Source organism: Artibeus jamaicensis, unplaced genomic scaffold (assembly GCF_021234435.1).
Source record: "Artibeus jamaicensis isolate MK-2021 breed Jamaican fruit bat unplaced genomic scaffold, CSHL_Jam_final contig_700, whole genome shotgun sequence".
Classification (NCBI taxonomy): Eukaryota; Metazoa; Chordata; class Mammalia; order Chiroptera; family Phyllostomidae; genus Artibeus; species Artibeus jamaicensis.
In genome coordinates, this window is record NW_026521930.1 from 5,150,123 (window position 1) to 5,166,106 (window position 15,984).

The following is a 15,984-nucleotide window of genomic DNA, read 5'->3' on the forward strand; positions in this document are numbered from 1 at the left end:
TAGTTATGAATTTGTTGCCATTTTAATGCTCATAGTTTTGATCTTTTTCTTCTTCTTCTTAAATAAGTCCCTTTAACATTTCATGTAATAATAGTTTGGTGATGATGAACTCCTTTAGCTTTACTTTGTCTGGGAAGCGCTTTGTCTGTTTTTCCATTCTAAATGATAGCTTTGTTAGATAGAGTAATCTAGGTTGTAGGTCTTTGTTTTTTTATCACTTTGAATACTTCTTGCCAGTCCCTTCTGACAGTCTTATGGGAACTCCTTTGTAGGTAACTCTCTCCTTTTCTCTTGCTGCTTTTAAGATTTTCTCTTCATCTTTAACCTTTGGCATTTTAGTTATGACGTGTTTTGGTATGGTTCTCTTTGGGTCCAACTTGTTTGAGACTCTCTGTGCTTCCTGTACTTGTATGTCTATTTCCTTACCAAATTAGGAAAGTTTTCTTTCATTATTTTTTTCAGATAAGTTTTCAGTTTCTTGCTCTTCCTCCTCTGCTTCTGACATCCCTGTAATTTGGATGTTGGTACATTTGGAGATGTCCTGGAGGCTCCTTAGACTATCCTCATTAAAATTTTTTTTTCCTTGGGGAGGTGGGGAGCGTGGGATGGGGTGGGGCTTGGATGGGAGAAATAGACAAAAAACTGTACTTAAAAAATAACTAAATAAAAAAATGAGAAAAAAAAATTTTTTCTTCTTGCTGCTCTGATTGAATGTTTTTTTCCTTCTTTATGCTCCAAATCATTGATTTGATTTTTAGCTTCGGCAACTGTTGGTTCCCTGTAGATTTTTCTTTATTTCACTTAATGTAACCTTCATTTCTGCCTGAGTCGTTTATGCTGTACTCAATGAGTTCTTTGAGCATCCTGATAACCATGTTTTGAACTCTGCATTGATAGGTTGGCTATCTCTGTTTCACTTAGTTCTTTTTCTGAAGTTTTGTTCTGTTCTTTTATTTGGGCCATATTTCTTTGTCTCTTCAATTTGGCAGCCTCCCTGTGTTTGTTCCTGTGTATTAGGTAGAACTTCTTTGACTCCCTCTCTTAGTAGTGTGGCATGTTGTAAAAAAGGCACCTGTAAATGGTGTGAGGCAGAGACTTAGCTAATTGTCGGGGTGAGGAAACACATTTCACCACTTTGTGGCTCTGTGTAATGGGAGGTCTTAGAGAGGGGACAGTGCCACTGCTTGGCTTCTGGAGGTTTGCTCAGGAGGAAGCTGTTTCCTGGCATTTGCCCTGATGCCAGTCACTTCACTTTTCCCCCCTATGCCACTGGTGCCCTTCCAGTTGTTGCCCTGGTGCTGAAACCCAGAAGGGTAAGTCTGCATAAGTCCTAAATCTGTGTAGGGCCCTTTAAGAGGAGTCTCCTGAAAACCCAGCAGTTTCTTCTACTGCCTCAAACACCATGGTTTTTATAGCCAGAAGTTATTGGGGATTTATCCTCCTGGCTCTGGAACCCTAGGCTGTGTGGTCTGGCCTGGGGTTGGGATCTCCCACGCCTAAGATATCCCTGTGAATTTTTATTCACCACACGTGGATGTGGGACCACCTGTCCTTCCCCCTCTCCATGTCTCATAGTGTCTTTGCACCTCTCTGTCTATCTCTGCCTCTCCACCCCTCCTACTTGTCTGGATGATGTGGCTTCTTTATGTCCTTAGCATTGGACTTTCATACAACTCGATTTTCTGATGGTTCTCGGTGATATTTGTTTTGTGGTCTAGTTATAATTTCTTCTGTAGTTATGCGAGGAGGCAAAGTATGTTTACCTACGTTTCCATCTTGACTGGAATTTTGTTTGTTTGTTTAATTTGAGCCCACACAGCCACTGGGAGCCCTTCATAGTTATCAGCATTCAAGGGCTCACAGTAACTTTTTTGGCATTAAATTTACTCTAACATATGCATCTTCCAAATAATGATAGACTGCTTTGGGACATTCAGTGGACACTAACTCTCCTAGAGGGGTATGCACAGTGCAATAGGGTGCCAAGAATGCAGAACAAATGTTCCTCTCCCCATCTCTTCCCCCCACTCTGAGGTTTACATATGTCCTCCCAGCTCCCAACATCATCCTTAAGGCCTGCTGGTCTCCACTTTCTCAGAGGAGATGATGGAGCTGATACCCCTTAGTTTCTATGTTGTCATTGTTATTTGATGACAGCAACTTTCTTAAAAATGTGAATCTTCTGATAAGAGCAAATATTATTTTCTTTTTTATCCTATTTTATTGATTATGGTATTAGAGTTGTCCCAAATTTTTCCCTGCCACCCAGCACTGCCCACTCCTTCAGGCAATACACACACCATTCATTGTTCATATCAATGGGTCATGCTTATAAGTTCTTTGGCTACTCCATTTCCTATACTGTATTTTACATCCCTATGGCTATTCTGTAACTACCTATTGTACTTCTTAATCCCCTCACCTCTTCACTCATTCTCCTTCATATTGCCCTCCTATCTGGCAACCATGAAAATGTTCTCCATATTCATGATTCTGTGTCTGTTCTTCTTGTTTGTTTAGCTTGTTTTTTAGATTCAATTGTTGATAGATATGCATATTGCCATTTTATTGTACATAGTTTTGATCTTATTTTTCTTAACTAAGTCCCTTTAACATTTCATATAATAATGCTTTGGTGCTGATGAACTACTTTATTTTTTTCTCACCAGGGAAGCTCTTTATCTGCCCTTCCATTCTAAATGATAGCTTTGCTGGGAAGAGCAATCTTGACTTTAGGTCCTTGATTTTCATGACTTTTAATATTCCTTGCCAATCCCTGCTGGCTAGCAAGGTTCCTTTTGAGAAATATGCTGGAAACCTTATTGGAACTCTCCTGTGGGTAACTACCTTCTTTTCTCTTGTTACTTTTAAGATTTTCTCTTTATCTTTAATCTTTGGCATTTTAACTATGATGTGTCTTGGAGTGGGCCTCTTTGTATCTATTTTGTTTGGGACTCAGTGCTTCCTGGACTTGCATGTCTATTTCCTTCACCAAATTAGGAAAATTTTCTTTCATTATTTTTTAAAATACATTTCCAATTTCTTGGTTTTCTTTTTCTCCTTCTGGCACCCCTGTGATGCAAATGTTGGAACTCTTGAGCTTCTCCCATAGGCTGCTTATACTATCCTCCTTTATTTGGATTCTTTTTTCTTCTTGCTTTTTTTCCCTTATGTTCCAAATAATTGATTTGGTTCCCAGCTTCATTCACTCTACTGTTGTTTCCCTGTAAATTGTTCTTTATTTCAATGAGTATATCCTTTGTTTCTGACAAGATCTTTTTTATGCTGTTGAGGTCCTCACTAATTTCCTTGAGCATCCTTATAACCAGTTTTTGAGTTCTGCATCTGATAGATTGCTTATTCCCCTTTTGTTTAGTTCTCTTCCTGGAATTTTGGTCCATTCTTTCATTGGGCCATGTTTCTTTGTCTCCTAATTTTGGCAGCCTCCCTGTGTTGGTTTCTATGTATTAGGTAGATCTGCTATGACTCCCTGTGTTGCTAGCATGGCCTAATGTAGTAGGAGTCCTGTAGGGCCCAGTGGTATAGACTCTCTATCACCCCAGCTGGGTCCTCAAGGTGTGCCCTTCATGTGGGCTGAGTATACCCTCTTGTAGTTGAGCCTTTGCTGCTGTTGGCACATCAATAGGAGGGATTTACCCAGGTTCAGTCAGTTGCAAGGACTGGCTGTTACCCCTGACCACCAACCTCCACCCTCTGTGGAGGATTAGCTGTGCAGGGGCTGGATAATGGTGCTCTGTAACTGTCCACTGGGTTCTCAGGCTCTGGGATTTCCCAGGTGGTACAGGCCAAGGTCAGCCTGGGCCTGTGTCTTGCCCAGGGTCAGCCGGCCTAAGCTCTAAAGCAATCTGAGATGACTGCTACTTGTGCTGGGCTTGGAGATCCCCAGGTGAAGCCAAGATGTGAATCTATGCTGGTTGCTGCTACTGCCAGGCCTGGGGCCACTTAGCTGTTGCATGTTTGATAGGATTTAGGAAATAGGGAGCATGATTCAAGGCCAGCCATTCATATGGAAAATTCAGGGTTAACAGCTTGAGTGGGCCTGTAAGTTGGGTGGGACAGAGTCTCAGGGGATCTCCAGAGCAAGGCAGTGTTTGCCAGGCTGATGGAGTCTCGGGTATGGCACCCACCTGCTGGCTCTGTGGGTCTGTGGCTCTGTGGTTTGAGAGCTCAGAAAAATGACAACGGCCTCTGCTCACCTTTCTGTCTGGGAGAAAGCTGTCTCCACAACTCTTGCCTTGATGCCAGATACTTCCGTTTCTTTCTGTATGCCACTGGTGCCTTTCAAGCTGCTACCCCAGTGGTGCTGGAGCTCAGAGGGAGCACTTCTGTGTAAATTTGTGTGTGGCTTCTTTAAGGGGAATTGCTTGGGACTCCAGAAGTGTTTTTCACCAACAAAATCCCTGTTGGTTTTCTCAGCCAGAAGTCATGGGGACTTATCTTCCTGGCACTAGAAGCCTGGGCTGGGGGCATAGTGTGGGGCAGGGACTCCTCACTCCCAAGATATCCTTCCCAAATATTTATCTACCATAATGTGGGTGTGGGTCCAACTCAGTCTCTATCCCTGCCCCTCCTACCAGTGTGGTTAGGTGTGGTTTCTTTAATTCTATAGTTGTCAGACTTCTATTGAACTCAATTTCTGATGGTTCTGAATGATAGTTGTTCTATATTTTAGTTGTAATTTTGATGAGGTTGTATGAGGAGGCAAGCCATATTTACCTATGTTCCCATCTTGACTGGAAGTATAGACTGTTTTCTTAATGAATTTACAAGGTAAAGTCTTTTAGGAGATTTGCATTTTGAAAAAGTTAATTGAAGTCTAACTTCTCCAAGGAAGGGTCTGATTCTTGAACATTCCCAAGACTTGATGCAACTGAGAGGCAGTCAGGAGATTGTGGAAACTGTTGGGCCTATCAGGTCTAGTCCTCCCTGGCCTTCAACTGATTTTCCATGCCCAGTGTTGGTTCAATACATGGCTCTCCCGCCACCTGTGACAAGGGTTAGCCAGGAGTCCCTTGGCCAGAAGGAATGTGTATTGTTTTGGGAATGGATTGTAACTGCCTCCTTATTTCCTTCTTGCCCTGTGACTGCTTCTTGACCTTTCCCTTCTGCCATACACAGATGGGCCACATGCACGTTTGTGCAACCTGGACCCATGCTGCCTTTGTCTGGTACCCCTTATAATGAGCCTCAGACTAGAGGAGGAAAGTTCTCTCTCATACCAACCTGCCACTGTCCGTTCACCTGTAATATGAGTAATAAGCAGCATGTCCACATCTGTTAGTCCATCAGATTTTTTTTCAGAGTATCATGAACATTTAAGCAGCTCCCTGGTTGGAGTGTCCTGTGCCACACCCACTAATGTGTCATCAACCCAAGAGGACTAGGCAGGGAGAATATCTGGTCATTATAATGTGTGGATAAGGTGAAGAAGACTTTGATGGTGGATTAAGGAATTTCACCAAGACCTTGGGTGTTAGATCTACATGATGTGGCTGTTTCTGTAACCCTGTAAAAAGTAATTGGGCTGGAACTTCAGGATTATATGGTTGGGCCATAAGTTTTAGTAACTCCCTTCTTCCCCACTTTGAGGGTTCCTGAGACCTAGCAGGAACTCAACCTGACACCAACCCTCACACATCTCTGGTAAGGACTTGAGAACACTTGATTGTTGCACTTAGCACAGTAAAGTCTTACCACTTAGATTTCATTTTCACCAAGCTTCTGACCCAGGCCTCTGAGCAACAACCTGAGAGCCATCCTGATTCTGCCACTTACTGTGTGACCAAGGAAGGGTCTGCTACAGCACTGGATCATTTCATTCACTTTGCAAGTGTTTATTAAGTATCTACTGTGTGCCAAGCACCATTCTAGGTACCTTCCTATCTCTTCCAGTATTTAAAAAATGTCCTGCCCTGGCCGGGTGGCCCATTTGGTTGGAACATTGGCCTATACACCAAAGGTTGTGGGTTCAATCTCCAGTCAGGGCACATACATAGCTTGTGAGCTCGATCCCCAGTTGGGGCATGTATGGGAGACAAACAATCAATGTTTTTCTCTCACATCAATCTCTCTCTCTATTTCCTTTCCCCTGTCTCTAAAATCAATAAACAAATCCTTGGGTGAGGGTTAATAAACAAATAATAAAAATTTAAAATGTCCTATATACAAAAAGGCACTTATAACTTAGATGTGCATTTTAAAGAATAATTTAAAGGCAATATCCCTGTGACTACCACCTAGGGCAAGAAATGCACCCCAGAGCACACTTCACAACCACTTTTTCTTTTCTAGGGCTATTAAACTATCCTGACATTTGTGATAATTTCTTGTGTGTCTTTGTAGTTTCTCATCTATTAGTATATAGATTTCTCATCTATATATAGATTTCTAAACTACATACTGTGATTTTTGCCACACTTAAACCTTATATAAATGGAATTGGACTGTATTTATTCACCCTTGTTTCTTTTGTGCTACAATGCTTTCAAGGTTTATCCCTATAATTGTACATGGTTATAACAATTCATTTCTGTTGTATAGCATTCCAATGTTTGAAATACCACTACTTTATATATCCATTTAACTATTGATGAACACTGTTTTAAACTCTTGGCTTCTAGGACCAATGCTCCTCGATGGTGACTGAAGGAATGGTGCTTCTCAACAGTGACCAAGTCAGGAAGGATGAAGTGTTTGGGGAGCCTGTTGCCCAGGAAAGGCAGTGGAGTAGAATTTCCCTTGAGCCCCCTCAGCATTTAGAGACACAGCTTAGCTCTGCATGTCATTCCAGGCTGGAAGTAGGAAAAACCCACACAAGTACACGCTGGTTTTTTATGCATTGTGTATTTAAAAAAATCAATTCTTTCAGCACACCAACCCCTGTGAGTTCCAGCTGCTGCCTCAGCTCTTTTTTTCCAGGTCAGCCACCAAGTAGGGTTGGGTGTTCTTTAGGGCCTCAAGGAGTAGGTCTTTGCAGGTCAGGTCCCAGGCTGGAGCAAAGCTGTAGAGCTTCCTCATCTTCCCTGGATTGGTGGGCTCCGCCCGCACAGCCTGGTACTGCTCCTCTGCCAGGACCTTCCCGTACAGAGCATCCAGCACCCCATCCACGTCTGTGACCCGTGCAATGAGGGCTGCCCGGTGCTGGTCCACAAAGTGCAGTCCTGGGAGCAGGAGGGAGGAGATCAGATGAACTGGCGCTCAGGGTGGGTGCTGGAGCCTGTCCCTGCTAACACTCCTTTCTTCAGAGTTGCTCTGAGTGCACCCTCAGGGGGTGGAGCTCAAGGCGGGCAGCCCACCAGGACACCAGATAGAGTGGGGTGGGCATAACTTGGTCTCCCTTTCTCCTCAACCAGGCTGGGCCCAAGGAGTTGTGTGGGTATGTGGGTTGGGAGGGGTTGGCTCAGGCTTGCGCTCTCCGGGTTCTCTTGGCTGCGGGAGCAGACAGGCTATGCGGGGGTGTGGTGTGGTGGGATGGGGCTGGTGAGGTGCCCAGAACAACCGAGTTTGGGTGTGAAGGCCTCACCTGATGACGCGGCTGAGGTCCGGGTAGGGGCCTTGATGTGGGCTGGCACGGCTGCAGAGTCTGTAAGGGAATAAGTGGTTCTCGTCCTTTTCTTTCTTTCCTCCAGGGTCCCAGTGGGGTCAGGGGCCCTTCGGTCAGGAGGCCAGTCAGGACCAAACGCGGGAAACTTCCCTTCCCAGCAGGAGGAGTTTTCATTAGAGGGTAGGAGGAACAGAAAGTGAAAGAGCCCAAGGGGCAAACGTTCGGGCTGGGGGTTGGGTGTACATGAGGGGATCTTGGGGGACGGAGGAGATTCTGGAGGGCGTGGCGGGGTTCGCTCACCTTTGCGCGTGATCTCCTGCAGCCGCTCCGCGGTCTCCTGCATGCCCATGTCCCGCAGCACTTGGGCAGTGATCTCGGCGCTGTAGGCTTCCAGGTAGCAGCTGACGAGCTTGTCGCTGAGGTCCACGGCGTCCATGGACTGCAGTGTCCCCCGCGGGATGCGCCCGTAGCCATCGCGCAGGGGCACTGAAAGCAGCTTCAGCTTGAACTTCTTAAACTCGTCGGCGGTCAGGTTCTCCAGCGCCTCCAGGATGGCGTCCCGCGTGCACCCCATGGTTCCGGGGTCCTCCGCTGCCGCAGCTGCTGCTCACCCCAGGTATCAGCCAACCAGGAAGTTCTACTCTTGGGCGGGACCTGAGTCCCAAGGCTAAGGGATTAGGGGGAGGCGTCAGGAACCCATCCTCCAGCTAGTCCAGAAGATGGGACCCACAAGACCCAGGGGAGAGAGGCTAATGGGTGGTGCCTGCGACTCCAGGCTTGCACTACCTAGCACAGAGCAGACACCCAGTTCAGGGGAGTGCCAAGGCTCAGAATCTTGGAATTTTAGAGCCCTGAAATCTCCACCATTCCCTGAACCTTAGCATCTTCGTGCACATGTCATGTGATCTTAGAATCAGAATCTCAACAGCCAGAACCTTGTGGCTCCCCCAGTTCCACATACTGGGGAGAAATAAGGTGTAAAAGAAAACGGTAGCTGTGTGTGCTTTCTCTCTCACCCTCTCAGGTTCCTTACCTGTAAAGTGGGGATAACCCTGGCTCATCCACTTAGTAAGTGTTCCAACATAACATGAGCCACCTAGTGGTTCCTGAAACCTTGCCAAATGCTTCCTGGGAGAGCCAGGATTTGGTCCCAGGAGAATTTCTGGGGAAGCGATGATAAGACACACTTTCAATGGTTGAGAAATTTCTTGACTGGAGAGAAAGTCATAGATGGAGAGTCACTCTGGGCCCAGGGGGCTTGACCCAGAAGAGCAGGTGAGAGGTACACAGGGGGGGATTGGAGCCCAAGCTGTGCCCAGAATCCTTAATGTGCTCTTAACATGGCTGGGAAGGCCCTTTGGGTCTGGCCCTGTTGATTGCACGCCTTGTCTTGCACCACACCCCTACTCTCCCTCTGTCTCTGGGTTCCAAGCACACTGGCCTCTCAGTTCCCCAGGTGTGCCAGGCTCCTTTGCTTCTTTAAGCCTTTGCACATGCTGTTCCCTTAAACTGGAAATCTGTTCCCTCACTCTTTGCCTGACAAACTCTTGAGACCTTAGGTCTCAAGTTAAATGTCACTTCCTCAGGGAGACCAGGTTTAGAATCCCTCCCACAGTAATTCCAAACACCTGCTACTTATTTGTAGCTACTCATAGCAATTGTGACTAAATTGCAACTAACTCTGTACATTTATTTAGCACCAGTCTTCCCTGTCAGCTTGTAAATCATGCCTGTCCACATCATTGTTATATTCACAGCATCCAGAACAGTGCCTGGCCTATAGTAAGTGCTCAATAAATCTTTGTGAGTGGGCCTTGTGGCTCAAGGGAGGATACCAGTAACTGGAAGGTATGCTTTACATATTACCTCTTCAAAGGGAGGCAGCTTTCAGGAGCTGAAGGATGGGACTTGAAGCTGTACAGTCCTTACTTTGCATCCTGGCTCTCCTTCCTAGGTGGGTACTGGGAATCCTTCATTTTTCTTCATGTGGGGTGTAACAATCACCATTCCTTGTAGTGATGTGGTCCTGACATACTCTACATGTATTTATATATTGGGCACCCATCCCCCACCAGAATGTGAGTTTTGTGAGTGCATGGACACTGTCTCATTCATTGCTGAAGCCCCAGCATGAAGAGACTGCCTGGTGCACAGTAGATGCTCAGTGAACATTTGCTGAATGAAGAAATGAACGAGGCTGCGTTACCTGCAGCACGTTGTAGTTAAGAGTTTCCAGAGGATAGCAGGGCCCTGCTCCCATCCATGTATGTGTTGCCCCACACGGGCTGGGTAGTACTACGTGCCAGCATCCTCAGCACAGGTGGCACTTGTGGTCCAACAGCCAGCGTTCCCTGGATCATGGCTGTGTATTACTGAGCATCTTCACTGGTCTTCACCCTTTCAGTATCTCCAATTCCTTTTGTGCACAGTGGCTAGAAGCTACATCTTTCCAGCCCACACATTGGTCCTGTCCCTCCCCTGCTCAGGAACCTGCTATGACTCTCGGTGCCCCAGAATCAAGCTAAGCTCCTTTGTTTGGCCTTTGCCAACCTCCTCAGCAGCACCTTGTCCAATGGTGGCCTCTGGACCTCTGCACATGTGGTACTTCTTCTCTGCTTGGCTTTGTTTTCTTCCTGGTCTGCTTTTTGGGTTTCCATCTGTGTTCCAGCATTCATCAAGAATCACTTTTTCTGGGACTTCTGGCCAAGATAGAGGCACAGGTAGACCATTCTGCTTCCTTGCACAACCAAAAGAAGGAAAACAACTAATTTTAAAACAAAAAACAACCAGAACTGACAGAAAATCAAAATGTATGGAAGTCTGACAATGAAGGAGTTAAAGAAGAAACATTCATCCAGACTGGTAGAAGGGGTGGAAACAGGCAGTGGGATGAGTGGACTTGCAGCGGGGCAGCAGCTAGAGGGCCAGGGCAGGCAAGACAGTTGCTGGCAGACCCTGCAAGGCGGCAGCTGGCAGATGGGGTGGTCCACATTCACATGTGGATAAACCAGGAGGAACAACTGGGGAGTGAGACAGACCACACACCCAGGGTTACAGCACAGGGAAATAAAGCCTCAAACCTCAATTGAAAACACGTGCAGAGGTTGAAGCAGCTGTGGGAGAAACTCCCAGTCTCATGGGAGAATTCATTGGAGAGACAAACAGGGTCCTAGAATTTACATAGACCCACACACCCAGGAATCAGCACCAGGAAGGCCCAATTTGATTGTGAGGAGCAGAGGAAGTGACTGAAAACTGGCAGAGAGTGGAATAAGTGGGATTGTTCCCTCTTGGACCCCTCCCTCACATACAGTGTCACAATGCAGTGATGTGATTTCCCGTCCTGGTGAACACCTAAGGCTCGGCCCCTTACTATGTATCAGGTGCACCGAGACAAAAAAAAAAAAAGCCCAAATAAAAGAACATATCAAAGCTCCAGAAAAAAATACAACTGAGCAATGAAGAGATAGCCAACCTATCAGATGCACAGTTCAAAACACTGATAATCAGGATGCTCACAGAATTGGCTGAATATGGTCACAAATTAGAGGAAAAAATGAAGGCCATGTTGAGTGAAATAAAGGAAACTGTACAGGGACTCAACAGTGATGGAAAGAAAACCAGAACTCAAATCAATGGTGTGGACCAGAAAAAAGAAACAAACATCCAACCAGAAAAGAATGAAGAAACAAGAATTCAAAAAAGTGAGGAGAGGCTTAGGAACCTCCAGGACATCTCTGAATGCTCCAACATCAGAATTATAGGGGTACTTAAAGGAGAAGAGGAAAAGCAAGAAATTGAAAACTTAGTTGAACAAATAATGAAGGAGAACTTCCCTAATCTGCCAAAGGAAATGTTGGGGTAAGTTTGTAGCTATTTTAAGACACAGCACAGCCACTAAAGAGTGATTTGTTTTTGCAGCCCAGTTGTTTTTCTTTTGGCTTCTCTGGAGTGCTTATCATCTGCATGTCAGAGATAATGCTCTGCTTCTGCCTCTGTAAGCTGCCTCCTGCTTTTGTACCAGTAGTAATGGTCCAAAGGACGGGCCCTCCCTTGCTCTATAAAAATAACTGCTCCCTCACTGCTCAGGGCCCAGAATTTGGAGACTGACTCCTCTGGGTCCATGCACGCTTAAAATAAAGTTCCACTCCATACATCCAAAAGTGGCTGAGTTGTATTCTGTAACAGAAATAGACTTCCAGGAAGTCCAGGAAGCTCAGAGAGTCCCAAAGAAGTTGGACCCAAGGAGGAACAAATGAAGGCACATCATAATTACATTAGCCAAGACTAAAGATAAGGAGAGAGAATTTTAAAAGTGGCGAGATAAAAGGAGACAGTTTTCTACAAAGGAGTACCCATAGGCTATCAGCTGACTTCTCAAAAGAAACCTTGCAGGCAAGAAGGGGCTGGAAAGAAGTATTCCAAGTCATGAAAGGCAAGGACCTATATCCAAGATTACTCTATCCAGCAAAGCTTTCATTTAGAATGGAAGAGCAGATGAAGTGCTTCTCAAATAAGGTGAAGTTAGTGGAGTTCATCATCACCAAGCTCTTATTATATGAAATGTTAAAGGGACTTAATCTAATACAAATATTGAAAAATATGGATAGTAAAATGACAACATACTCACATTTATTAACAACCAAAAAAAAAACCTTATCAAACAAATAGAACAGGAACAGAATCACAAGAAAAGGACATCACTTGGAGAATTATCAGTGGGAGAGTGGGAGGGAGAGAGGGGGGAAAAGGTACAGAGAATAAGTAGCATAAATGGGAGGTAGAAAATAAACAAGGGAAGGGTAAGAATAGTATAGGAAATGTAGAAGCCAAAGAACTTTTATGTATGATCCATGGACATGAACTAAAGGCAGGGGGATGTGGGTGGAAGGGGGTATACAGGGTGGAGGGGAATAAAGGGAAAATGGGACAACTGTAATAGCATAATCAATCAAATATATTTTTAAAAAAGAATCACTTTTTCTGAGAAATAATAAACAGTGGAGCCCCCCTTTAGGCTGTGATCCTTCATGTGCATTATTTCTAAGCCTTACAACAATCACTATGGAATAGGGAGTATTAGCCCCATTTCACAAACAAGAAAACTGAGTGAAGCTCAGGTTTAAGGACTTGCCCAAGGCCATGTAGCTGAGGGGATCACACAGCTTGTCTGTCTAACTTCTGAGTTTGTCCTCTGTCCACTCTTCCCTGTTGACTTTTCTGTTCTGTGCAAAATGAGTTATTGCTTGTCCAGGTCCACAGGATGCCCCTACTGTGCCTCTACTGCAGTGCTTATCCCATGGTGTGTCTATTCTCTCTTCTTTCCCCACCAGACTGAGCTCCTTGAGGCCCCTTTCTGGTCCACAGCACTCAGCACAGGGCTTGGCAGAGACTCAGTCTTGATAAGCCTTTATGCAACAGCAAAAGAATCCTAGAATCTAGAATCATAAAAGCCTGCTCTTTTTACATTTGGTAGAATCGTAGAAGCTTTGTGTGTTTGAGCCATGAATTTTAAAAAATGCTTGCCCAGGCTTTGATCCACAAGTAGCTTTTTGATGTAGTGTGTAGGTCAGCATGGTCTTTCGTCGGCTTCCACCATGGCATATTGTGGCCAGGGCCAACAAGTGCAGAAGGTGATGGTGCAGCCCATCACCCTTATGTTCAGATACTTGCAGAATAGATCTCGGGTTCATGTGTGGCTTTACGAGCAAGTGAATATGTGGATAGAGGGCTGTATCACTGGTTTTGATTGAATACATGAACCTTGTATTAGATGATGCAGAAGAGATTCTTTTTTTGTGTGTGTCTTGAGTTCATGTTTAATTTTTTCCTTATTATCTCTGTTAGTAACTCTGCCTTGTCTTTTATTTTATTTATTTCTTTTCTTAACATTTTATTTAGTTATTTTTCAAGTAGTTTTTTGTCTATTTCTCCCATCCCAGCCCCCCCCGCCCCATCTCCCCACCTCCCTCCCACTTCCTCCCCCCTAGTCCTCATCCCTGTGTCTTTCACACTTGCTCCTCAAAAACCCTCCCCTTTTTCCCCCTTAAATTCCCTTCCCTCTCCCCTCTGGTCACTGCCCACTTGTTCTCTATTTCAGTGTCTTTGTTTTTATTCTGTTTGCTTGTTTTTTTTTGTTGTTGTTTAGCTTCCTGTTAAAAGTGAGATCATATGGTATTTGTCTTTCAATGCCTGGCCTATTTCACTCAGCATAATGCTTTCCAGTTCCATCCATGTTGTTGCAAAGGGTAGGAGCTCCTTCTTTCTCTCTGCTGCATAGAATTCCATTGTCTATATGTACCACAATTTTTTGATCCATTCATTTACTGATGGGCACCTAGGTTGCTTCCAACTCTTGGCTATTCCAAATTGTGCTGCTATGAACATTGTGGTGCATAGGTTCTTTGAAATTGATGTTTTAGGATTCTTGGGATATAATCCTAGCAATAGAATTGCTGGGTCAAAAGGCAGGTCGATTTTTATTTTTCTGAGAAAATTCCATACTGTTTTCCATAATGGTTGTACCATTCTGCAATCCCACCAACAGTGAACTAAGGACCCCTTTTCCCCACAACCTCTCCAACATTTGTTGTTTGTTGCTTTGTTTATGATAGCCATCCTGACTGGTGTAAAGTGGTATCTCCTTGTGGTTTTAATTTGCCTCTCTCTGATAGCTAGTGATATTGAGCATCTCAAAAGAGATTCATTTTAAAACAAAGGCAAGAAAACAACCAAGTCAGATCATGATAAAAGGTGATAATATTACTCTTGTCCAAAGTGTCTTTAATTAGAAATGACTAATGAAGTGTAAAATTGTTGAGAAGCAATACAGTTTGTATTTTTTAGGTGTTCATTGTTGCAGGTAGTCCTTGAACATTTATTCATATTGTTTTGATTACTCTTTTGTTATTACCAGATGGCAATAAATGCTATGTGATTGTTTTTATTAAAAAAATGATTGCCCAATTCAATCCCTACACAGAGCAGAGATCCCATTGGCCACATGGCCATCAACTGCATCAGGTGGACGCTTGTTTGGGTGGGGCAGCCTTGGCTTTCAGCAAAACCAATGTAACACATTTCAACTGGACCGTTGGGGCTCCAGGAAATTGCACTGGGGGGAATGTGTGTCATGACTACGAGGAGAAAGTGAGCTTCTCACACCTGGATCCCTGGGGGTGAGGGAGCTGAGGACATGCCACAGTGGTGACATGTCACCACCCAGGATCCCTTCCTCTTGGCCGAGCTCACCCCGAACATCAACCCCAGTCACATTCCTGCTGCACCCATTCGGACTGAGACATGGAAGACATGGTTTTCACTTGACATTGCTTCAAAGCCAAGTGGTAAACTTCGGCATGATGTGGCAAGGAGGCAAGGGACAAGGCACAGGGGACATGCAGCCTTTCCCCTCCTGGGACTGGAAGCCTCACTCCTGCAGTGGTTTCAGGCTGGAACTCGGTGGGAACAACTTACACCTTTTGATACGTGGCTGTGCTCTGTGCGAACATTGTAGACTCAGAATCAGAAGGACACGAAATTTCTGTATGAAATTTCTAAAAAGCTGTATGGAGGATCTATCACATGCCCAAGCCCATGATAAGTGCTGGTGGAAGATGAATAATAGTAACAACAGCTTTCATTTGTTTGAATTTACTATGTTCCAGGCACTCTGCTAAGCACTTAACATTCATAATGTCATTTAATATTCTGAACGAGCCCCACTCATTCACAGGTGTGTGTGTTTATCCCTCTTTACAGAGGAGAAAACAGATGCTTTCAGAAATTACTCTGAAAGCCTATCCTGGTAGTAACTGAGAAAATACAGATTGAACCCATGTCCATCTGACTCTTAGGCCCAAATTCCAACATCTTAAAAGTCCCGATGTTGGTTGGTGTATCTCTTCACACCATACCCTTCTCCTTTCTTGAGGAGTGAATAAAAACTTCATTCTCTATAAAAAGAAAAATAGTCATGATGTCCTCAGAAATCAACAAATTGCTTGGAGGGATTATGTATATGGAAATTTATGCCTCCTCCAGATGGTCCACAGACACACTTAGGAGGGCAGATATTGCAATAATTGTAATGGTAACAACGTCCTACTTTGTTCAGAATGTTCTAGAATGTATAAAGCACATTCAGAAGATTGTGCGAGAGTGGGTAGAGCAGGACACAAGGGGTGTCAGACCACGCAGATTTGATTCCTAGACCCTCTACCTCTTAGCTGTGTGACTTGGGAGGTCGCAGCGCCTCTCTGGGGTCTGCATCCTGTGTCACTGGTGTGCTCACCTCACTGAAAAGGGCAGAAGGTTGCCCAGGGCCCCTCACGGTGGTGGAAGTAGAGCCCGTTCATTCCTGGAGACTGCCGGGGTGGTTTCCCCCTGGGAAAGTGGGGGGTAGGAGCCTTGGGCAGCTC

General features: G+C 44.9%; 2 protein-coding genes and 1 pseudogene across 3 annotated transcripts in view; 2 read left to right on the plus strand and 1 right to left on the minus strand.

Annotated features, from left to right (window-relative positions):
- Positions 1-6,845: 6,845 nt before the first annotated feature.
- Positions 6,846-8,138, minus strand: LOC119038029 (apoptosis-associated speck-like protein containing a CARD). Its single transcript, XM_037130437.2, has 3 exons — positions 7,865-8,138; positions 7,544-7,603; positions 6,846-7,181 (listed from the first exon to the last, which is right to left on the minus strand). The coding sequence occupies exons 1-3, from the start codon at positions 8,136-8,138 to the stop codon at positions 6,922-6,924; spliced, it is 594 nt and encodes a 197-aa protein (XP_036986332.2). The 3' UTR covers positions 6,846-6,921.
- LOC128628341 (tripartite motif-containing protein 72-like) overlaps positions 8,098-15,984 on the plus strand; it is a 39,590-nt gene continuing 31,703 nt past the window's right edge. For both annotated transcript variants that reach the window (XM_053671685.1, XM_053671689.1), the window contains exon 1: positions 8,098-8,180. In XM_053671685.1, the coding sequence (XP_053527660.1) occupies positions 8,116-8,180 (65 nt within the window). In that variant the 5' untranslated portion in view covers positions 8,098-8,115. The remainder of the gene's footprint in view (positions 8,181-15,984) is intronic.
- Positions 12,512-14,355, plus strand: LOC119038031 (small nuclear ribonucleoprotein E-like; annotated as a pseudogene).